General features: G+C 39.0%; 2 protein-coding genes and 1 long non-coding RNA gene across 16 annotated transcripts in view; 1 reads left to right on the top strand and 2 right to left on the bottom strand.

Moving 5' to 3' along the window:
• LOC139970059 (uncharacterized) overlaps positions 1 to 25,341 on the bottom strand; it is a 351,315-nt gene that overhangs the window by 101,260 nt on the left and 224,714 nt on the right. The window lies entirely within an intron of this gene.
• LOC139970094 (uncharacterized) overlaps positions 1 to 25,341 on the top strand; it is a 379,126-nt gene that overhangs the window by 165,258 nt on the left and 188,527 nt on the right. The window lies entirely within an intron of this gene.
• Positions 2,279 to 11,501, bottom strand: LOC139969363 (uncharacterized). The gene is made up of 2 exons (XM_071974247.1): positions 10,701 to 11,501; positions 2,279 to 6,850 (listed from the first exon to the last, which is right to left on the bottom strand). Exons 1-2 carry the CDS (start codon positions 10,962 to 10,964, stop codon positions 5,735 to 5,737), a joined length of 1,380 nt encoding a protein of 459 aa, XP_071830348.1. The 5' UTR covers positions 10,965 to 11,501; the 3' UTR covers positions 2,279 to 5,734.

Here is a 25,341-nt window from a genome sequence, read left to right as displayed (position 1 = left end):
TGCTTTCAAATATTTGATCTTAATGAGAGCTCTAACCTGCTTTCCCAGTTGCTACCCCCGTCCCCTCCCCTTTCTGCTCCACATGATGGTTCCATATATTGGTGGAGCCTGTAAAAGTTGTACAAGGTAATTTTCTACACTGATGTATTTGAGTCTAAGCAGTTTACCAATTTGGGATGACATGGAAACCTTGAAATGGTGGAAATAAGATGGTCAAAAATTAATGGTAGATGTTCATTAAATTCTCACATACATAATGGGACCCTACAAGTTGAAAACAAAAATAAAATTACCTATCTTTAATGCACCTTAATCTGTGCTGTTGGAAATGGTAAAAAAATCTTTCTGGAACAATATGAGAAAACCACAACAGTGTACAACCATATTTCTCTGAGATATATCAAATTGTATGAATGTAGCATATGCAACAGTGTATTTTCTCAATAGGGCTTTCCAATCATCCCCACCCCTCATTCCCACTCAACTAGTGGAATGATATGAAAACATTATTTAGACATAATATCACAATATTAGGGCATAATGGAGGTCTAACCCTGTATACGGTACCTGATTCCATAGTAACCGACACCTTGAACTTCCCCATGCAATGAGCTAGATAGTGTACAATCTGTTATTTTCAAGACATATCAACCTTTATATAGCAGGGATAAAAGCAAATTATGTTCAACAGGGCAGCCAAGTCACTTGGATCCATCCCCCCCCCCCCCCACCGATTCTCCATCCCATTCAACAAGGACGAATTCACATAAAATCCTATGCTTTCAAATATTTGATCCTAATGAGAGCTCTAACCTGCTTTCCCAGTTGCTACCCCCCTCCCCTCCCCTCCCCCCTATCTGCTCCACATGATGGTTCTACATATTGGTGGTGAATGTAAAAGTTGGAGAAAGTAATTTTTTACACTGATATATTTGAGATTGAGCAGTTTCCCAATTTGGGATGGCATGGAAACCTTGAAATGGTGGAAATAAGATGGTCAAAAACTAATGGTAGATGTTCATTAAATTCTCACATACATAAATGGGACCCTAAAAGTTGAAAACAAACATAAAATTAACTATCATTTAATATACCTTAATCTATGCTGTTGGAAATGCTAAAAAAATCTTCCTCAAACAATAGGAGAAAACCCTAACAGTGTACAACCCTATTTTCTCTGAGATATATCAAATTGTATGAATGTAGCATATGCAACAGTGTATTTTCTCAATAGCGCTTTCCAATCATCTCCACCCCTCATTCCCACTCAACTAGTGGAATGATATGAAAACATAATTTAGACATAATATCACAATATTAGGGCATTATGGAGGTCTAACCCTGTATACGGTACCTGATTCCATAGTAACCGACACCAACTGCCCCATGCAATGAGCTAGATAGTGTACAATCTGTAATTTTCAAGACATATCAAACTTTATTTAGCAGGGATAAAATCAAATAGTCTCCTGCCAAGCCCCTTGGACCCACCCCCTCCCCACCCTCCATCCCATTCAACAAGGATGAATACACATAAAATCCTATGCTTTCAAATATTTGATATTAATGAGATCTCAAACCTATGTACCTGCATTCCCAGTTGCCCTCTACAGCAACCCCCGCACCCCTAACTGCACCACATGATGGATCCACATATGGGTGGAACTTGTAAAAGTTGTACAAGGTAATTTTCTACACTGATGTATTTGAGTCTAAGCAGTTTACCAATTTGGAATGACATGGAAACTTTGAAACGGTGGAAATATAGATGGTCAAAAATTAATATTAGACTTCATTAAATTCTCACACACATTATGGGGACCCTAAGAGTTGCAAAAAAAAAATTCTACTTTACATTTAATATACATCACTTTAATCTATGCTGTTGGAAATGGTAAAAAAATCTTTCTGGAACAATATGAGAAAACCACAATAGTGTACAATCATATTTCTCTGAGATATATCAAATTGTATGAATGTAGCATATGCAACCGTGACCGGACAAATACCCCCCAGACAAATACCCCCCGGACGATAACCCCCCAGACAATAACCCCCCGGACAGATACCACCCGGACAGATACCCCCCGGACAAATACCATCCCGGACAACTACCCCCCAGGACAACTACCCCCCGGACAGATACCCCCCGGACAATTACCCCCGAGGACATAAACCCCCCGGACAACTACCCACCCGGACAACTACCCACCCGGACAACTACCTCCCAGGACAACTACCACCAAGACAATTACCCCCCCCCGGATAAATACCCCCGGACGAATATGCCCCTTGACATATGCCAGCGACGGATACGCCCGTCTTTTTACGAGGTTAGTTTCCCGCGGGCCTCAACATATACCCTGGTCGCCGGGCAACTCCGAGAGCATACTTACAATTGGGTCAGGGTGCCGGTAACACTGGCACCAATAGGGTCGTCGTGTGCCGTGGCCCTTTTAACCTCCCGACTTTTAAAAAAGATTCGAGTGTTTCATATATAAGCCCCCAAAGCTCCTGGATAGGGTTTGACAATGGACCGAGGCCCGCGGGTTGGGTTGGGCATTCTCACTGCTGGTACTTAATTTAGTATTTGTTATAGTGAAACTATTCTGTATTATTAATCTCCGAACAATTCCTGCTTATTGCGACTTACCATTTTCCAGTTTCCTTCTGAGTAATTTTAATTGATGATTTGTTATGTTATGTTAGTTTTTGTATAGCGCTTTATATGGCACAGCTATATCAAAGCATTTTGAATCACTGGTCATCAGGCTGGCTGCCGAGAATCCAGCGAACACACCTTATTTACCTCACAGGTACACATTTATACACCTGGATGGAGAGGGGCAATCGAGATAAAAGTGCCTTGCCCAAAGACACAACGTAAGGGTCAGAGCTTGAATCGAAACCACAATCCTGTGATCATATATAAACCAAAAGCATTAGCCACTCTTTTGAACACCGCTGGTCAGCCTATTCAACATTGTGACTCAACAGAATTAATCAGGCAAGCTCACCTGTTGTTGAAATACCTTCACTACCGTACCCTAATAGATGTTTTTGTTTTGTCAAGAGACAGTCTGGAGAAAACACATTACTCAATTTTGTGGATACATACCATGTGCAGCCATTTTAGTAGAAGGACTTCACCCTGGAAGCAAGAATTTTCTGCTAGATGCATGCAACTCTATATTACAACTCATCTGCACTACATTCTGTTTTATCCGCTGCAAAAACTACCAAGAGCAACTCTCATATAGATTTAATCCATTGGATATCATCTCGCATTGTCAAAACGTTCATTTCCTAGGGGGAGTTTTAATTTCAAGCGTATTTTTGTTCAAAGTGGCTATTTTACAACCAGGAGTAACAATAATTTCAGGTTACGCATGCGCAGTTGCTTCATTTAATTTACTGCGCATGCGTAACCGGAAATTCGCCGATGTTGTAAGCATAGTTTATCAATAATTGTTACTCTGGTCGCAAGAATAGCCACTGCCATTTTTGTTTTGACGCGTTTCGTCGGGGCCCCTCGGACGCGGTCCCTTCATATACACGCGTTTTGACACCTATCAAAGAAAATTCTTGTGTATATATTTAATGCGTGATAATTATATGGACATCATGCCTCCGCGCTCCAGATGAGTTACTTTGTTGGATTCCCACATCTGATATTTAAGCAGTTCGAATGAAGAGTTATTCATCAAGTTATTGGTGAGGTTATGTACTTATCTTTTATGTTAGGAATTCATTACACGAATACCAACAGAACAATTTGCTTTGGTTTTTACAAGCGTTTATTCATATAAGTCAACGTGGAAGAAAAACAATACAGAGTTTTGAATGACTAAATGTTTGAACTTCTGTTAGCCCATGCTCTGAAACATTTTGGATTACTGAATAATATTCTAACGATTTATTAATTTTGAAACTGAGAATGAAATGTAGAAATAATCAGCAAGAATTATGAGCTTGAAATTATCGAAAGCGGAAAAGTTGATCTTGTTAAGTTACGAAGAAAATAAATGACAACATCTCTTTGCCAAGACATTATAGCAAAATATTCAACTTTTGATAAGGGTTTCTAACCAGGTCACTTACCAATATTACTGGTAAAGCATATATTTATATTGAAGGAATTCACTGTGAATGAGATTCAACAAAAGAAATAGGGTTCATCAATTGCCTAAGAGGAATCTGCAAATACTAAGTCTGAGAATGATCTCACTTACCAATTCTGAGTTTGTTAAGTTATAATTTGGCAAAGTTATCGGCATGCAAGTTGGATTACAGGCGCTAAATAAATCATGAAGGACTATATCGTTTAATTATTTTTGGTAGGAAAAAGTATACCCTATATTTTTTTCAGTGAATTAACGAATTAAGGAAAAAAGCAGAATTAATTCTGGAAAAGGGTCTATAGAAAAAAGGCAAAGAATCACGAAAATAAGAAAATATAAAGTATCTTCAGAAAAAGAAAATAGCGTATGTGCTGTAGGAAAATATATATCACTTTCATCCAGCCCGTCTCGCACCGATTCCAAAAGTAACTTGTTGTACGTAAACAAAACAAAACTTTTTTATATTCCCTTCCCTCAATATCGTATATATTCATTCAGAAACCAACTCGTGTTTAAAAAAATGCTATAACCCTACAGCCCTCTTGAATTCCTTTTTACTTTTATATTATTTCTCAGAAAATTATACTCAAAATTATTTCCGCCCTCATACCCGGCACTTCCCTAAAAACTGTGTTTCCAACCTAAAGTATACTTATCCTTACTCTTATATTTGAACTAAAAGCATCAACACTTGCATTCCAACTGATTATAAAAAGCGGGGACGTTTTGACTGCGGGGACGTTTTGGTCTTAAAAAAGCGGGGAGGTTTTAGTAAAGGGACGTTTTGACTGGATACCGTGGGGCTTCAACCTACCAATTTTTAAAATGATCACACTTATAGTTTCTGAGTATGTATGGTTAAAATACACATAAACACATACAGTCGTACACACGCCATCACGGCTGTATAGGTCCGTTCATTCGACAAAGAACCAAAAAACTGAATAGAATTTGACGATATACGCTAAACATGGATAACCCGTTTTTAGGCGCCTTTTACTGACAATGATATATAACTGGAATATGATGAATAGTAACAAAATAATGAAATGCGAATAGTTTTGAAACATTGACCAAAACAGATTGCTGACTGAATGCATAGTCGTAGGAGGCGGGGGGGGGGGGGGGGCTGGGGGGCTGCAGCCCCAACCAAAATTTTTGGTGAAAATTCTGGCAATATGCTGAGAATTTTTCGGGCACCTACTGAAAGAAGAATAATTTGCAATGTGTTTTTTAATGGTTAAACTGATATTATTATTATCGTTCTTATTGTAACAACTTCCCCAATAATTATAACCAATATGGAAGGGTAATAAGACGGAAAATGTTACCAAAATTTTCTGCGCGCTATACACGCGCGTTCACCATCGTAATGTGCATTTAATACGGGCATTTATCGGTTATTTGCATGTGATGTAATAACTGATGAATGCCTATATGATATGCACATTAAGATGTTGAGCGCGCGCGGAGCGCGCGAAAAATTTTGCCTATGTTTTTCGGGCAAGTCGTTACAGCCCCCCCCCCCCAAAAAAAAAAAAAAAATAGGCTCCTACGCCTATGACTGAATGTGTCCAATACTGCGGCACCTGCAGACTTTACCTCAACCATTCTCAATGCCACAAGTTATATGAAATGGCCCGAAGGAAGTCGATTGTATTGCGGTTCTGGTAATCCTGGAATACAGTGCGCAAGTTGTCATTGATCCTTCGATAGACTCGCTTCTGTGGTGCAGGCGGTTGTCCAGCTTCTATCTGGGCTATCGACAAGGCTGCCATGGCGTTTTCCCGCTTTAGGGCTTGAATGAGTGTCCATACCGATGGACGCGGGCATGTAATGGATTGCGAAAATGCGTTGTGCCACCCCTCTAGTGCATTATTTGTCCTCGGAAGGTCGTTTTCCATTCTGTCGGAAACATTCCAAACTTCATTGCTAAACAATGGGTCCTCTCTCCTACCAGCTCGCATTTGTCCGATATATGTACTTTCGAAGTAGTCGACAATCTCTCTCCCACGAGCTCCCCAAATTGCGGAGACAGCCAGAAAAGCGTTTTCCACGTCAGGGAGGGGCACAAACGCAAGAGCTGGAAGCATACGAACACTAGATCGGAATGCGTCGTCGTTTAGATATGCCTCCTGTAAACCAGATGCCTGTACTCGTCGGTACACAGATTGAGATAGATGGAAGAGACATCCTTTCCGAGCAGCATTTGGATGTACAGTGCGCACTGCACCAATAGCTCCTAATTCAAAGTCTGTCAAAACACTAGTTGGTGAGGCGTCGTTCGTCATCTGCTGAAGTTGAAGAAGCATCTCAACATACGTATCTTGCCGTTTATTCGGGAGCAGGGCATACGCTCCGACAACGTTCCTCCCACCACCAAGTCCGTGTATGGTATACAACTGTGCGAACTGTGGAGGCGAAGTTTGAAATGTACCATCCATAAACCAATGTTGACTCTGTGCGAGAAAGCCCAAACTTGCTTCTGAACCAAAGATGAGCATCCTGTCATTACGTTCGTTGTCATATCGAAGGAATGGCATACCATTTATAATGGTGAAGTCGTGCGGAATGACAAAATTCCGATCGTTGCGACCAGGCACCAGTGGTGCATCATGTTGCCGCTGACGGCGAATATCGCGACTAATTGTCTGGACTGAGGGCATAAGTGCTGCTGCTGGGCCCGAAAGGTCGTTGACGCCTCTTGCAACTATTTGTCTTGTCCGATCCTGTGGATGAAATATTAATAAGTTATTCTATTGTCATGAAACACTAAACATTCAACTCGACCATGGCATTTTTCGGAAGAGGGTTCGGTTCCATGATCGTACGGATCGGGGCTGCAACCCTGCCCCTCCATGTCGATCTCGCAGAGGAGGAATGTGACAGGCTCTACCACTTTTTCATCCGAGGGCATAGTGCACTGCAGTTCTTTGGTACATTATTGTGCAAGGACAATTGCATATCAGTCGGATAGAGCGGGTGCTGTTAAATTGGTCAAACTATATGTAAATTGGATGATATACCTCGGCCAGGGCGACTCGCTTAATTATCAAGCCCAGATAACACATTTTCGAGATGACAAATGTAGTAGCTTTAGGTAGGTCACTGAGTAGCAGGCCTGGGGTAATTTCAATTATACCAAAGGGTGATAAGCCTAGGAATCTGTTGAGTAATTGGAGACCTATAACTGTACTTAATGTTTCTTATAAAATTGCGTCAGCTTGCATTACTAATCGAATTAACTCTGTAAATATATAGGTGATTGTATCTGTACTATTTATGATACAATTTAAAGCAGCATTTTGCGTCCTCGACTATGGTATTTCTCAACCTCACTGACTCCACTATGCCATAACGACACACATAACTAGCTTATCTATTTATATTTTACTTCAAATGGTGGCATAAAAGTCGAAAAAATTGCAACTTTCAACTGTGTTGTTCTCCAAGATATTTTCCGTTGGGAACCCAATAAACCTCGCCCATAATATGAATATTTAAACACTACGAACGTCATTGACAGATACGTAATATAACACCACGCTTGATTTGTGTACAGTCTATATGGCAGTTGTACCAGGGAGTTGTACCAACGCAAAGTCTTGAATCTATTTTTAGCAACGGCTCATAACTAAACCTGCATCTCTGATTGGTTGAATTCAAACTAGTGGGTTTGGGAACTGAATGCGATTTAATTTTGTATGTGGAATATTCGCTAATTAACGTTTTTGGCAGGGAAAAAACTTGGCTAATATCTTAATTTGCTATTTTGTGATTTGATGTATGTAAAAAACTCGATGGACATGTCAAAAAAGTAGAAAACGGCGACCAAACGCAAACTGCTCATGAATAAACATACTATTCACTGATTGGTGGAATTCAAACTAGTGGATTTGGAGATATGAAAACTTTGTCGAGGACACTTTAACTCGTTATCGATATAAATCGTTAATTACTCGCTAATTAACGCTCTTGGCAGGGTGAAACTTGGATGGTATCTTTTTGCTGTTTTATGATTGATCGATGCACATGTTAAAAAGGTGGAAAAAAGCGACCCAACGCAAAATGCTGCTTTAATCTTGAAAAAGTGCATCATCCAGGACTTTTTTGCAATCGACTTTGAAAAAGCTCTTGATCCGGTGGCTTTTAGTATTATTGAAAAAGCTTTACATTTATTGAATTTTGGTGCTTCTTTTTTTAAGGTGATTTCATACATTCTATAATAAAATGACTTCAGCCGTTTTGGTAAATGGTACATTTTGTAATTATTTTCCAATCGACAGAGTATGTAGACAGGGTGACCCTGCCTCTTTAACCTCGTTGCTCAGCTTTTGAATATTTATATTAATAACGATGTGTCTATTCGTGGTCTTGACTTTGGGGGTTATAATATAAAATGACTCAATATGCGGACGATACAACGTTTTAATTTATGGTACTATGATTTCCTATAAAATCTTGTAAATGGACTTGATTTTTTTGGTAGTTCTTCTGGCCTAACAATGAATTTGGATAAATCTATTTTGGTTGGAATTGGTACTTTGAAAGGGTCTTCTGATCTTTATTGTAAAGAGAGGAACATTGTTTGGAACCAGGGTGAGGATTTTACTATACTTGGAATTATCTTTAATACTGATCTTGAAAGATTGATTTCAGTAAATTACGCAAAGGCAGAAAATAAAATTAGGCATCTGATAAACATTTGGTCAAAGCGTATTCTAACTACGTTGGGTCGTGTAACGGTTTTTAAATCAATTATCTTACCTCATTTGAATTATTATTTGTTAACATTACCTAATTTGTCGGATGACCCCTTGAAAGATTTGAATTCTTTATTTTTCAAGTTTATTTGGAAGAATAAACCTGATCGTGTTAGTAGACAACAGGTTATTCATGATTATGCAGAGGGTGGTTTTAGAATGACTGATATTTTTAGTCACACTGTGGCTTTGAAAGTTACTAATTTTTACGCCTGTTTGACAATAATACTGGGAAAAATTGTCTTGGTGCTTGGTATCTTTGTAAATATGTATTTGTAGATATGTTTATGATAATTTGTTACATTCATCATTCAGTTGTTAGGAATAAGGCCTTTTCAAAGTGGTGTGAGAAATTGAATATTATGATTTCGGATAAAGATTGGTCATTATATTGTTCCATTCACAAGTTAATAGTAAGCCTATCGTATAAAGTCAGTAAACGAACGAGCCACTCGCCAAAATGTTGAGCGTAGTGCATATTTTGCTCGCCAGTCGCAAATTATAATCGCCATTGGCGAGTTGGCGACCGTAATTGTCGAGGCCTGCAGTGAGTGGTAAGTCGATGATCAGGTGCATTCCTATAGAACTCACTTTTCGCAGAAATGTAACAAACTGCCGTGATTTTATACCTCAAGTTCGCGTGTCTGCGATCTCAATATTTCGTCCTTTGCAGCAAATTGAATAATTGATGAAATCAAAGATCGCTACAAATGGTCAATTTGCAGAAATTGGAAAATTTGTTAGTCTCCCCCGCATACCCCATCCCCCAGGGACGTCGCTTGGGGGTGGGAGATGTCTCACACCCCCAATCTTGGTTAAACTGACGATAGTTGAAAAATTTGAGTGCGACACTCGGAATTTCCGACTGTCGCACTCTAATTTTTCCGACTGTCGCACTCTCATTTTCACATATTCTTGTAATTTGTGAGTTAACCTAACATTTTCGGTCAAAATTGACCTTCAATCAGTCATTTTTAGTACGTTTTCCTTGTCACATTGAGAAATTGTATCTCGCGATCCTTATACTCCACCATACTCCACTATACAAATCTTCGTATGATTTTGAATACTGCCTGTTCGCTAGCTTCAAGTAAGTTCAACTTATCATATCTCGTCAACTCAATATTTTTCTGCAAAATGTTTAATTGTTCACTTCATTCCGAATGCTTAGTTGAAATGAAGTGAACAATTTAAAAAATGTCATGTGAGTGATAAATATCCCCACCCCCCCCCCCCCACTGAAAATATTATTAAGCGTTTTAGTAAAAGGCACTGTATTTATGGTAACTTACTTTGTAGTAGAATATAATTTTTTGAAAATGAAAATGTTTCCCCTTTGTTACATTAACATAGCTTTTGTATTTAGTAGTCTATGTAGCCTTCAAGCAGGTAACTTTACTCAGTTGCTTACATGCTTAACCAGAGTTATTAATAAGTTTGTAAAGTGGTACAAATGTGGTACAGGTGTGTGGTACAGGTGTGTGGTACAGGTGTGTGGTACAGATATGTGGTACAGGATATGTGGTACAGGTGTGTGGTACAGGTACAGGTACAGGTGTGGTGAAGTGGTACAAATGGATCGAAAACAGATTTCGCGCGCTATGCGCGCGTTTAACATGTTAATGTTGGCGATTAGTACGGGGGGGGGGGAATACAGGCGGCAGTCGGAATTCTCTGGCTCCAAAACCCATCCACTTGGAATTTCAGCCACTACACCCCCCCCCCAAAAAAAAAATCATCAGACCTTAGCTACGTCCCTGCCTCCCCCTCGAGTTACAGTCCCTAAATGTGGCTTCATATGAGCTTGGAAACTTACCTCGGTTTCACGTGCACGTCGTTTGATTGCAGTGCGTGCTTTTTCAGCCTCTATCTCCATTGGTTCGGGTGGATGGGTATGATCATTAACACGATCGACGACATGATTCTCGGTTGTTTTTAGTCTGGCTTTGCAGTTGCGATGATTACGCCGATAGACACACTCCCAGCTGTCTTTACCATCTGCCAATGTCTTCTGATGTGTGTATCGATAACCTTCAAAAATCAGTTTTCGACCACCTCGTTGTGACACTAAAATTTCCATATTTGCTGATTGAAGCAGATTCACTATTAGCTGAGAAATTACAGACGACCCCTTACCTACGTTATGCTACGCTATAAAAGTTCGGGCCAGTGCAATCGCGTGGTTTCATTTCTGAGAAATGGGTCTTGCATACTGTGGACGGGGATGGCAAGCCGTATGTGCAATAATTCGAAAAAGTTAGTTTTTCTTTGGTGAACTGTATTTTTCGACACAAAAACTCTGTTGATCGACCTATAAATCTTATTTTTTAATATAGAAAATGAATTTGAACTAAATATAACTGTTTTCGGCTACAATTTTCAAGATGTTTAACCGAATTTAGATTTATATGGGCTTCTTGAAAACTACCATATGTTTTCAAAGAAAATACACATCACTTTTTAACCGACTCCTTTTATTGTTCGAAAACTAATTTTTTAGTCTGCTTACGGAAGCGTAGAAGGGACATTGCATTGACGAGTTACCAACTTGACAAAACGACAATTTTCTGCAAATTGACGAGTTGCACACTTACTACCATCTCGACAAGATGACAAAATTCAGAAAATTGACCAGTTGACGAGATAAAGGATCTCGTCAAAACGTCAATTTTCTGAATTTTGTCATCTTGTCGAGATGGTATACGTAGTAAGTGTGCAACTCGTCAATTTGCAGAAAATTGTTGCATTGACGAGATCCGTTATCTCGTCGAAACGTCAATTTTCTGAATTTTGTCACGTTACCATCTCGACAACTCGTCAATTTGCAGAAAATTGTCGTTTTGTCAAGTTGGTAACTCGTCAATGCAATGTCCCTTCTACGCTTCCGTATCTGCTATATCTTGTATAACGATTTATTTGATGATGATGATGATGATGATGATGATGATGATGATGATGATGATGATGATGATGATGATGATGATGATGATGATGATGATGATGATGATGATGATGATGATGATGATGATGATGATGATGTTGTTGATGATTTTAAATTTGGTTATATAGAAGACCTGGAACAGCCGGTCAATTTCTAATTACAAGATGCATATTTTGATTGTCATATGCTTTAACGTTTCATATCAGAATAATAATCTGATATATCAGAATAATAATCTGATATACCAGATTAAGACAATTTTCTTTCATGGCCCTAATGGGCTTTCGTACTACGGAGTTCACCAGCTAAAGGTCCGCTTGGGGGGGGGGGGGGAGGGCGTATTCTGGTTTAGTTCGGGTCCTAACCTGAGTCAGGTATCTGTGCCGGTGTATTTGTGCGGGTAGAGCTTTCCCGGAGGTAATTGCTGGGGGTGGGGTTAATTGTCATCGGGGGTATTTTTCCTCGTGGGTGTATGTCCGGGGGTAGTTGTCCCGGGGGTAGTTGTCTGGGGGGTACTTATCCTCGGGGGTATTTGTCCTCGGGGGTGTATGTCCGGGGGGTATTTGTCCGGGGGGTAGTTGTCCTCGTAGGTGTTCGTCCTCGGGGGTTTTTGTCCGGGGGGTGATTGTCCGGGGGGTACTTGTCTCGGGGGTATGAGTCCGGGGGGTATATGTCCGGGGGGTATTTGTCCGGGGGGTATTTGTCCGGCAACCTATGCAACAGTGTATTTTCTCAATAGGGCTTTCCAATCATCCCCACCCCTCATTCCCACTCAACTAGTGGAATGATATGAAAACATTATTTAGACATAATATCACAATATTAGGGCATAATGGAGGTCTAACCCTGTATACGGTACCTGATTCCATAGTAACCGACACCTTGAACTGCCCCATGCAATGAGCTAGATAGTGGGATAGTGTACAATCTGTAATTTTCAAGACATATCAAACTTTATGTAGCAGGGATAAAAGCAAATTATGTCCAAGAGGGCAGCCAAGTCACTTGGATCCACCCCCCCCCCCACCGAACCTCCATCCCATTCAACAAGGATGAATTCACATAAAATCCTATGCTCTAAAATATTTGATCCTAATGAGAGCTCTAACCTGCTTTCCCAGTTGCTACCCCCCTCCCCTCCCCTCCCCCCTATCTGCTCCACATGATGGTTCTACATATTTGTGGTGAATGTAAAAGTTGGAGAAAGTAATTTTCTACACTGATATATTTGAGATTGAGCAGTTTCCCAATTTGGGATGGCATGGAAACCTTGAAATGGTGGAAATAAGATGGTCAAAAATTAATGGTAGATGTTCATTAAATTCTCACATACATAAATGGGACCCTAAAAGTTGAAAACAAAAATAAAATTACCTATCTTCAATGCACCTTAATCTATGCTGTTGGAAATGGTAAAAAAATCTTTCTGGAACAATATGAGAAAACCACAACAGTGTACAACCATATTTCTCTGAGATATATCAAATTGTATGAATGTAGCATATGCAACAGTGTATTTTCTCAATAGGGCTTTCCAATCATCCCCACCCCTCATTCCCACTCAACTAGTGGAATGATATGAAAACATTATTTAGACATAATATCACAATATTAGGGCATAATGGAGGTCTAACCCTGTATACGGTACCTGATTCCATAGTAACCGACACCTTGAACTTCCCCATGCAATGAGCTAGATAGTGTACAATCTGTTATTTTCAAGACATATCAACCTTTATATAGCAGGGATAAAAGCAAATTATGTTCAACAGGGCAGCCAAGTCACTTGGATCCATCCCCCCCCCCACCGACCCTCCATCCCATTCAACAAGGATGAATTCACATAAAATCCTATGCTCTAAAATATTTGATCCTAATAAGAGCTCTAACCTGCTTTCCCAGTTGCTACCCCCCTCCCCTCCCCTCCCCCCTATCTGCTCCACATGATGGTTCTACATATTTGTGGTGAATGTAAAAGTTGGAGAAAGTAATTTTCTACAATGATATATTTGAGATTGAGCAGTTTCCCAATTTGGGATGGCATGGACACCTTGAAATGGTGGAAATAAGATGGTCAAAAATTAATGGTAGCGATGTTCATTAAATTCTCACATACATAAATGGGACCCTAAAAGTTGAAAACAAAAATAAAATTAACTATCATTTAATATACCTTAATCTATGCTGTTGGAAATGGTAAAAAAATCTTCCTCAAACAATAGGAGAAAACCCTAACAGTGTACAACCCTATTTTCTCTGAGATATATCAAATTGTATGAATGTAGCATATGCAACAGTGCATTTTCTCAATAGCGCTTTCCAATCATCTCCACCCCTCATTCCCACTCAACTAGTGGAATGATATGAAAACATTATTTAGACATAATATAACAATATTAGGGCATAATGGAGGTCTAACCCTGTATACGGTACCTGATTCCATAGTAACCGACACCTTGAACTGCCCCATGCAATGAGCTAGATAGTGTACAATCTGTAATTTTCAAGACATATCAAACTTTATGTAGCAGGGATAAAAGCAAATTATGTCCAAGAGGGCAGCCAAGTCACTTGGATCCACCCCCCCCCCCCCACCGAACCTCCATCCCATTCAACAAGGACGAATTCACATAAAATCCTATGCTTTCAAATATTTGATCTTAATGAGAGTTATAACCTGCTTTCCCAGTTGCTACCCCCCCCCCCCTCCCCTCCCCCTTTCTGCTCCACATGATGGTTCCACATATTGGTGGAGCCTGTAAAAGTTGTACAAGGTAATTTTCTACACTGATGTATTTGAGTCTAAGCAGTTTACCAATTTGGGATGACATGGAAACCTTGAAATGGTGGAAATAAGATTGTCAAAAATTAATGGTAGATGTTCATTAAATTCTCACATACATAATGGGACCCTAAAAGTTGAAACAAAAATAAATTTACCTATCATTTAATGCACATTAATCTATGCTGTTGGAAATGGTAAAAAAATCTTTCTCAAATAATAGGAGAAAACCTTAACAGTGTACAACCCTATTTTCTCTGAGATATATCAAATTGTATGAATGTAGCATATGCAACAGTGTATTTTCTCAATAGCGCTTTCCAATCATCTCCACCCCTCATTCCCACTCAACTAGTGGAATGATATGAAAACATTATTTAGACATAATATCACAATATTAGGGCATTATGGAGGTCTAACCCTGTATACGGTACCTGATTCCATAGTAACCGACACCAACTGCCCCATGCAATGAGCTAGATAGTGGGATAGTGTACAATCTGTAATTTTCAAGACATATCAAACTTTATGTAGCAGGGATGAAAGCAAATTATGTCCAAGAGGGCAGCCAAGTCACTTGGATCCATCCCCCCCCCCCACCGAACCTCCATCCCATTCAACAAGGACGAATTCACATAAAATCCTATGCTTTCAAATATTTGATCCTAATGAGAGCTCTAACCTGCTTTCCCAGTTGCTACCCCCCTCCCCTCCCCTCCCCCCTATCTGCTCCACATGATGGTTCTACATATTGGTGGTGAATGTAAAAGTTGGAGAAAGTAATTTTTTACACTGATATATTTGAGATTGAGCAGTTTCCCAATTTGGGATGGCATGGAAACCTTGAAATGGTGGAAATAAGATGGTCAAAAACTAATGGTAGATGTTCATTAAATTCTCACATACATAAATGGGACCCTAAAAGTTGAAAACAAACATAAAATTAACTATCATTTAATATACCTTAATCTATGCTGTTGGAAATGGTAAAAAAATCTTCTTCAAACAATAGGAGAAAACCCTAACAGTGTACAACCCTATTTTCTCTGAGATATATCAAATTGTATGAATGTAGCATATGCAACAGTGTATTTTCTCAATAGCGCTTTCCAATCATCTCCACCCCTCATTCCCACTCAACTAGTGGAATGATATGAAAACATAATTTAGACATAATATCACAATATTAGGGCATTATGGAGGTCTAACCCTGTATACGGTACCTGATTCCATAGTAACCGACACCAACTGCCCCATGCAATGAGCTAGATAGTGTACAATCTGTAATTTTCAAGACATATCAAACTTTATTTAGCAGGGATAAAAGCAAATAGTCTCCTGCCAAGCCCCTTGGACCCACCCCCTCCCCACCCTCCATCCCATTCAACAAGGATGAATACACATAAAATCCTATGCTTTCAAATATTTGATATTAATGAGATCTCAAACCTATGTACCTGCATTCCCAGTTGCCCTCTACAGCAACCCCCGCACCCCTAACTGCACCACATGATGGATCCACATATGGGTGGAACTTGTAAAAGTTGTACAAGGTAATTTTCTACACTGATGTATTTGAGTCTGAGTAGTTTACCAATTTGGAATGACATCGAAACTTTGAAACGGTGGAAATAAGATGGTCAAAAATTAATATTAGACTTCATTAAATTCTCACACACATTATGGGGACCCTAAGAGTTGAAAAAAAGAAATTCTACTTTACATTTAATATACATCACTTTAATCTATGCTGTTGGAAATGGTAAAAAAATCTTTCTGGAACAATATGAGAAAACCACAACAGTGTACAACCATATTTCTCTGAGATATATCAAATTGTATGAATGTAGCATATGCAACAGTGTATTTTCTCAATAGGGCTTTCCAATCATCCCCACCCCTCATTCCCACTCAACTAGTGGAATGATTTGAAAACATTATTTAGACATAATATCACAATATTAGGGCATAATGGAGGTCTAACCCTGTATACGGTACCTGATTCCATAGTAACCGACACCTTGAACTTCCCCATGCAATGAGCTGATAGTGTACAATCTGTTATTTTCAAGACATATCAACCTTTATATAGCAGGGATAAAAGCAAATTATGTTCAACAGGGCAGCCAAGTCACTTGGATCCATCCCCCCCCCCCCACCGACCCTCCATCCCATTCAACAAGGATGAATTCACATAAAATCCTATGCTCTAAAATATTTGATCCTAATAAGAGCTCTAACCTGCTTTCCCAGTTGCTACCCCCCTCCCCTCCCCTCCCCCCTATCTGCTCCACATGATGGTTCTACATATTTGTGGTGAATGTAAAAGTTGGAGAAAGTAATTTTCTACAATGATATATTTGAGATTGAGCAGTTTCCCAATTTGGGATGGCATGGAAACCTTGAAATGGTGGAAATAAGATGGTCAAAAATTAATGGTAGCGATGTTCATTAAATGCTCACATACATAAATGGGACCCTAAAAGTTGAAAACAAAAATAAAATTAACTATCATTTAATATACCTTAATCTATGCTGCTGGAAATGGTAAAAAAATCTTCCTCAAACAATAGGAGAAAACCCTAACAGTGTACAACCCTATTTTCTCTGAGATATATCAAATTGTATGAATGTAGCATATGCAACAGTGCATTTTCTCAATAGCGCTTTCCAATCATCTCCACCCCTCATTCCCACTCAACTAGTGGAATGATATGAAAACATTATTTAGACATAATATAACAATATTAGGGCATCATGGAGGTCTAACCCTGTATACGGTACCTGATTCCATAGTAACCGACACCTTGAACTGCCCCATGCAATGAGCTAGATAGTGTACAATCTGTAATTTTCAAGACATATCAAACTTTATGTAGCAGGGATAAAAGCAAATTATGTCCAAGAGGGCAGCCAAGTCACTTGGATCCACCCCCCCCCCCCACCGAACCTCCATCCCATTCAACAAGGACGAATTCACATAAAATCCTATGCTTTCAAATATTTGATCTTAATGAGAGTTATAACCTGCTTTCCCAGTTGCTACCCCCCCCCTCCCCTCCCCCTTTCTGCTCCACATGATGGTTCCACATATTGGTGGAGCCTGTAAAAGTTGTACAAGGTAATTTTCTACACTGATGTATTTGAGTCTAAGCAGTTTACCAATTTGGGATGACATGGAAACCTTGAAATGGTGGAAATAAGATTGTCAAAAATTAATGGTAGATGTTCATTAAATTCTCACATACATAATGGGACCCTAAAAGTTGAAAACAAAAATAAATTTACCTATCATTTAATGCACATTAATCTATGCTGTTGGAAATGGTAAAAAAATCTTTCTCAAATAATAGGAGAAAACCTTAACAGTGTACAACCCTATTTTCTCTGAGATATATCAAATTGTATGAATGTAGCATATGCAACAGTGTATTTTCTCAATAGCGCTTTCCAATCATCTCCACCCCTCATTCCCACTCAACTAGTGGAATGATATGAAAACATTATTTAGACATAATATCACAATATTAGGGCATTATGGAGGTCTAACCCTGTATACGGTACCTGATTCCATAGTAACCGACACCAACTGCCCCATGCAATGAGCTAGATAGTGGGATAGTGTACAATCTGTAATTTTCAAGACATATCAAACTTTATGTAACAGGGATGAAAGCAAATTATGTCCAAGAGGGCAGCCAAGTCACTTGGATCCATCCCCCCCCCCCCCCACCGAACCTCCATCCCATTCAACAAGGACGAATTCACATAAAATCCTATGCTTTCAAATATTTGATCCTAATGAGAGCTCTAACCTGCTTTCCCAGTTGCTACCCCCCTCCCCTCCCCTCCCCCCTATCTGCTCCACATGATGGTTCTACATATTGGTGGTGAATGTAAAAGTTGGAGAAAGTAATTTTTTACACTGATATATTTGAGATTGAGCAGTTTCCCAATTTGGGATGGCATGGAAACCTTGAAATGGTGGAAATAAGATGGTCAAAAACTAATGGTAGATGTTCATTAAATTCTCACATACATAAATGGGACCCTAAAAGTTGAAAACAAACATAAAATTAACTATCATGTAATATACCTTAATCTATGCTGTTGGAAATGCTAAAAAAATCTTCCTCAAACAATAGGAGAAAACCCTAACAGTGTACAACCCTATTTTCTCTGAGATATATCAAATTGTATGAATGTAGCATATGCAACAGTGTATTTTCTCAATAGCACTTTCCAATCATCTCCACCCCTCATTCCCACTCAACTAGTGGAATGATATGAAAACATAATTTAGACATAATATCACAATATTAGGGCATTATGGAGGTCTAACCCTGTATACGGTACCTGATTCCATAGTAACCGACACCAACTGCCCCATGCAATGAGCTAGATAGTGTACAATCTGTAATTTTCAAGACATATCAAACTTTATTTAGCAGGGATAAAAGCAAATAGTCTCCTGCCAAGCCCCTTGGACCCACCCCCTCCCCACCCTCCATCCCATTCAACAAGGATGAATACACATAAAATCCTATGCTTTCAAATATTTGATATTAATGAGATCTCAAACCTATGTACCTGCATTCCCAGTTGCCCTCTACAGCAACCCCCGCACCCCTAACTGCACCACATGATGGATCCACATATGGGTGGAACTTGTAAAAGTTGTACAAGGTAATTTTCTACACTGATGTATTTGAGTCTGAGTAGTTTACCAATTTGGAATGACATCGAAACTTTGAAACGGTGGAAATAAGATGGTCAAAAATTAATATTAGACTTCATTAAATTCTCACACACATTATGGGGACCCTAAGAGTTGAAAAAAAGAAATTCTACTTTACATTTAATATACATCACTTTAATCTATGCTGTTGGAAATGGTAAAAAAATCTTTCTGGAACAATATGAGAAAACCACAACAGTGTACAACCATATTTCTCTGAGATATATCAAATTGTATGAATGTAGCATATGCAACAGTGTATTTTCTCAATAGGGCTTTCCAATCATCCCCACCCCTCATTCCCACTCAACTAGTGGAATGATATGAAAACATTATTTAGACATAATATCACAATATTAGGGCATAATGGAGGTCTAACCCTGTATACGGTACCTGATTCCATAGTAACCGACACCTTGAACTTCCCCATGCAATGAGCTAGATAGTGTACAATCTGTAATTTTCAAGACATATCAAACTTTATGTAGCAGGGATAAAAGCAAATTATGTCCAAGAGGGCAGCCAAGTCACTTGGATCCCCCCCCCCACCGACCCTCCATCCCATTCAACAAGGACGAATTCACATAAAATCCTATGCTTTCAAATATTTGATCTTAATGAGAGTTATAACCTGCTTTCCCAGTTGCTACCCCCCCCCCGTCCCCTCCCCCTTTCTGCTCCACATGATGGTTCCATATATTGGTGGAGCCTGTAAAAGTTGTACAAGGTAATTTTCTACACTGATGTATTTGAGTCTAAGCAGTTTACCAATTTGGGATGACATGGAAACCTTGAAATGGTGGAAATAAGATTGTCAAAAATTAATGGTAGATGTTCATTAAATTCTCACATACATAATGGGACCCTAAAAGTTGAAAACAAAAATAAAATTACCTATCTTTAATGCACCTTAATCTGTGCTGTTGGAAATGGTAAAAAAATCTTTCTGGAACAATATGAGAAAACCACAACAGTGTACAACCATATTTCTCTGAGATATATCAAATTGTATGAATGTAGCATATGCAACAGTGTATTTTCTCAATAGGGCTTTCCAATCATCCCCACCCCTCATTCCCACTCAACTAGTGGAATGATATGAAAACATTATTTAGACATAATATCACAATATTAGGGCATTATGGAGGTCTAACCCTGTATACGGTACCTGATTCCATAGTAACCGACACCAACTGCCCCATGCAATGAGCTAGATAGTGGGATAGTGTACAATCTGTAATTTTCAAGACATATCAAACTTTATGTAGCAGGGATGAAAGCAAATTATGTCCAAGAGGGCAGCCAAGTCACTTGGATCCATCCCCCCCCCCCCCCACCGAACCTCCATCCCATTCAACAAGGACGAATTCACATAAAATCCTATGCTTTCAAATATTTGATCCTAATGAGAGCTCTAACCTGCTTTCCCAGTTGCTACCCCCCCTCCCCTCCCCTCCCCCCTATCTGCTCCACATGATGGTTCTACATATTTGTGGTGAATGTAAAAGTTGGAGAAAGTAATTTTCTACACTGATATATTTGAGATTGAGCAGTTTCCCAATTTGGGATGGCATGGAAACCTTGAAATGGTGGAAATAAGATGGTCAAAAATTAATGGTAGTGATGTTCATTAAATTCTCACATACATAAATGGGACCCTAAAAGTTGAAAACAAAAATAAAATTAACTATCATTTAATATACCTTAATCTATGCTGTTGGAAATGGTAAAAAAATCTTCCTCAAACAATAGGAGAAAACCCTAACAGTGTACAACCCTATTTTCTCTGAGATATATCAAATTGTATGAATGTAGCATATGCAACAGTGCATTTTCTCAATAGCGCTTTCCAATCATCTCCACCCCTCATTCCCACTCAACTAGTGGAATGATATGAAAACATTATTAAGACATAATATCACAACATTAGGGCATCATGGAGGTCTAACCCTGTATACGGTACCTGATTCCATAGTAACCCACACCTTGAACTGCCCCATGCAATGAGCTAGATAGTGTACAATCTGTAATTTTCAAGACATATCAAACTTTATGTAGCAGGGATAAAAGCAAATTATGTCCAAGAGGGCAGCCAAGTCACTTGGATCCACCCCCCCCCCCCACCGACCCTCCATCCCATTCAACAAGGATGAATTCACATAAAATCCTATGCTTTCAAATATTTGATCTTAATGAGAGCTCTAACCTGCTTTCCCAGTTGCTACCCCCCCCCGTCCCCTCCCCCTTTCTGCTCCACATGATGGTTCCATATATTGGTGGAGCCTGTAAAAGTTGTACAAGGTAATTTTCTACACTGATGTATTTGAGTCTAAGCAGTTTACCAATTTGGGATGACATGGAAACCTTGAAATGGTGGAAATAAGATTGTCAAAAATTAATGGTAGATGTTCATTAAATTCTCACATACATAATGGGACCCTAAAAGTTGAAAACAAAAATAAAATTACCTATCTTTAATGCACCTTAATCTGTGCTGTTGGAAATGGTAAAAAAATCTTTCTGGAACAATATGAGAAAACCACAACAGTGTACAACCATATTTCTCTGAGATATATCAAATTGTATGAATGTAGCATATGCAACAGTGTATTTTCTCAATAGGGCTTTCCAATCATCCCCACCCCTCATTCCCACTCAACTAGTGGAATGATATGAAAACATTATTTAGACATAATATCACAATATTAGGGCATTATGGAGGTCTAACCCTGTATACGGTACCTGATTCCATAGTAACCGACACCAACTGCCCCATGCAATGAGCTAGATAGTGGGATAGTGTACAATCTGTAATTTTCAAGACATATCAAACTTTATGTAGCAGGGATGAAAGCAAATTATGTCCAAGAGGGCAGCCAAGTCACTTGGATCCATCCCCCCCCCCCCCCACCGAACCTCCATCCCATTCAACAAGGACGAATTCACATAAAATCCTATGCTTTCAAATATTTGATCCTAATGAGAGCTCTAACCTGCTTTCCCAGTTGCTACCCCCCCTCCCCTCCCCCCTATCTGCTCCACATGATGGTTCTACATATTGGTGGTGAATGTAAAAGTTGGAGAAAGTAATTTTTTACACTGATATATTTGAGATTGAGCAGTTTCCCAATTTGGGATGGCATGGAAACCTTGAAATGGTGGAAATAAGATGGTCAAAAACTAATGGTAGATGTTCATTAAATTCTCACATACATAAATGGGACCCTAAAAGTTGAAAACAAACATAAAATTAACTATCATTTAATATACCTTAATCTATGCTGTTGGAAATGGTAAAAAAATCTTCTTCAAACAATAGGAGAAAACCCTAACAGTGTACAACCCTATTTTCTCTGAGATATATCAAATTGTATGAATGTAGCATATGCAACAGTGTATTTTCTCAATAGCGCTTTCCAATCATCTCCACCCCTCATTCCCACTCAACTAGTGGAATGATATGAAAACATAATTTAGACATAATATCACAATATTAGGGCATTATGGAGGTCTAACCCTGTATACGGTACCTGATGCCATATAGTAACCGACACCAACTGCCCCATGCAATGAGCTAGATAGTGTGATAGTGTACAATCTGTAATTTTCAAGACATATCAAACGTTATGTAGCAGGGATAAAAGCAAATTATGTCCAAGAGGGCAGCCAAGTCACTTGGATCCACCCCCCCCCACCGACCCTCCATCCCATTCAACAAGGACGAATTCACATAAAATCGTATGCTTTCAAATATTTGATCTTAATGAGAGCTATAACCTGCTTTCCCAGTTGCTACCCCCCCTCCCCTACCCTCCCCCTATCTGCTCCACATGATGGTTCCACATATTGGTGGAGCCTGTAAAAGTTGTACAAGGTAATTTTCTACACTGATGTATTTGAGTCTAAGCAGTTTACCAATTTGGTATGGCATGGAAACCTTGAAATGGTGGAAATAAGATTGTCAAATATTAATGGTAGCGATGTTCATTAAATTCTCACATACATAATGGGACCCTAAAAGTTAAAAAAAAAAAAAATTACCTATCCTTTTATATACCTTAATCTGTGCTGTTGGAAATGGTAAAAAAATCTTCCTCAAACAATAGGAGAAAACCCTAACAGTGTACAACCATATTTTCTCTGAGATATATCAAATTGTATGAATGTAGCATATGCAACAGCGTATTTTCTCAATAGCGCTTTCCAATCATCCCCACCCCTCATTCCCACTCAACTAGTGGAATGATATGAAAACATTATTTAGACATAATATCACAATATTAGGGCATAATGGAGGTCTAACCCTGTATACGGTACCTGATTCCATAGTAACCCACACCAATTGCTCCGTGCAATGAGCTAGATAGTGTACAATCTGTAATTTTCAAGACATATCAAACTTTATGTAGCAGGGATAAAAGCAAATTATGTCCAAGAGGGCAGCCAAGTCACTTGGATCCACCCCCCCCCCGCCCCCACCGACCCTCCATCCCATTCAACAAGGATGAATTCACATAAAATCCTATGCTTTCAAATATTTGATATTAATGAGAGCTCTAACCTGCTTTCCCAGTTGCTACCCCCCCCCCGTCCCCTCCCCCTTTCTGCTCCACATGATGGTTCCATATATTGGTGGAGCCTGTAAAAGTTGTACAAGGTAATTTTCTACACTGATGTATTTGAGTCTAAGCAGTTTACCAATTTGGGATGACATGGAAACCTTGAAATGGTGGAAATAAGATGGTCAAAAATTAATGGTAGATGTTCATTAAATTCTCACATACATAATGGGACCCTAAAAGTTGAAAACAAAAGAAAAATTACCTATCTATAATGCACCTTAATCTGTGCTGTTGGAAATGGTAAAGAAATCTTTCTGGAACAATATGAGAAAACCACAACAGTGTACAACCATATTTTCTCTGAGATATATCAAATTGTATGAATGTAGCATATGCAACAGTGTATTTTCTCAATAGGGCTTTCCAATCATCTCCACCCCTCATTCCCACTCAACTAGTGGAATGATATGAAAACATTATTTAGACATAATATCACAATATTAGGGCATTATGGAGGTCTAACCCTGTCTACAGTACCTGATTCCATACTAACCGACACCTTGAACTGCCCCATGCAATGAGCTAGATAGTGTACAATCTGTTATTTTCAAGACATATCAAACTTTATATAGCAGGGATAAAATCAAATTATGTCCAAGAGGGCAGCCAAGTCACTTGGATCCATCCCCCCCCCCCCCCACCGACCCTCCATCCCATTCAACAAGGATGAATTCACATAAAATCCTATGCTCTAAAATATTTGATCCTAATGAGAGCTCTAACCTGCTTTCCCAGTTGCTACCCCCCTCCCCTCCCCTCCCCCTATCTGCTCCACATGATGGTTCTACATATTGGTGGTGAATGTAAAAGTTGGAGAAAGTAATTTTCTACACTGATATATTTGAGATTGAGCAGTTTCCCAATTTGGGATGGCATGGAAACCTTGAAATGGTGGAAATAAGATGGTCAAAAATTAATGGTAGATGTTCATTAAATTCTCACATACATAAATGGGACCCTAAAAGTTGAAAACAAAAGTAAATTTAACTATCATTTAATATACCTTAATCTATGCTGTTGGAAATGGTAAAAAAATCTTCCTCAAACAATAGGGGAAAACCCTAACAGTGTACAACCCTATTTTCTCTGAGATATATCAAATTGTATGAATGTAGCATATGCAACAGCGTATTTTCTCAACAGCGCTTTCCAATCATCTCCACCCCTCATTCCCACTCAACTAGTGGAATGATATGAAAACATTATTTAGACATAATATCACAATATTAGGGCATCATGGAGGTCTAACCCTGTATACGGTACCTGATTCCATAGTAACCGACACCAACTGCCCCATGCAATGAGCTAGATAGTGTGATAGTGTGCAAACTGTGATTTTCAAGACATATCAAACTTTATGTAGAAGGAATAAAA

This window comes from Apostichopus japonicus, chromosome 7, assembly GCF_037975245.1.
Source record: "Apostichopus japonicus isolate 1M-3 chromosome 7, ASM3797524v1, whole genome shotgun sequence".
Classification (NCBI taxonomy): domain Eukaryota; kingdom Metazoa; phylum Echinodermata; class Holothuroidea; order Aspidochirotida; family Stichopodidae; genus Apostichopus; species Apostichopus japonicus.
The sequence above is the reverse complement of the archived record's forward strand: the minus strand, read 5'-3'. Positions and strand labels throughout refer to the sequence as shown.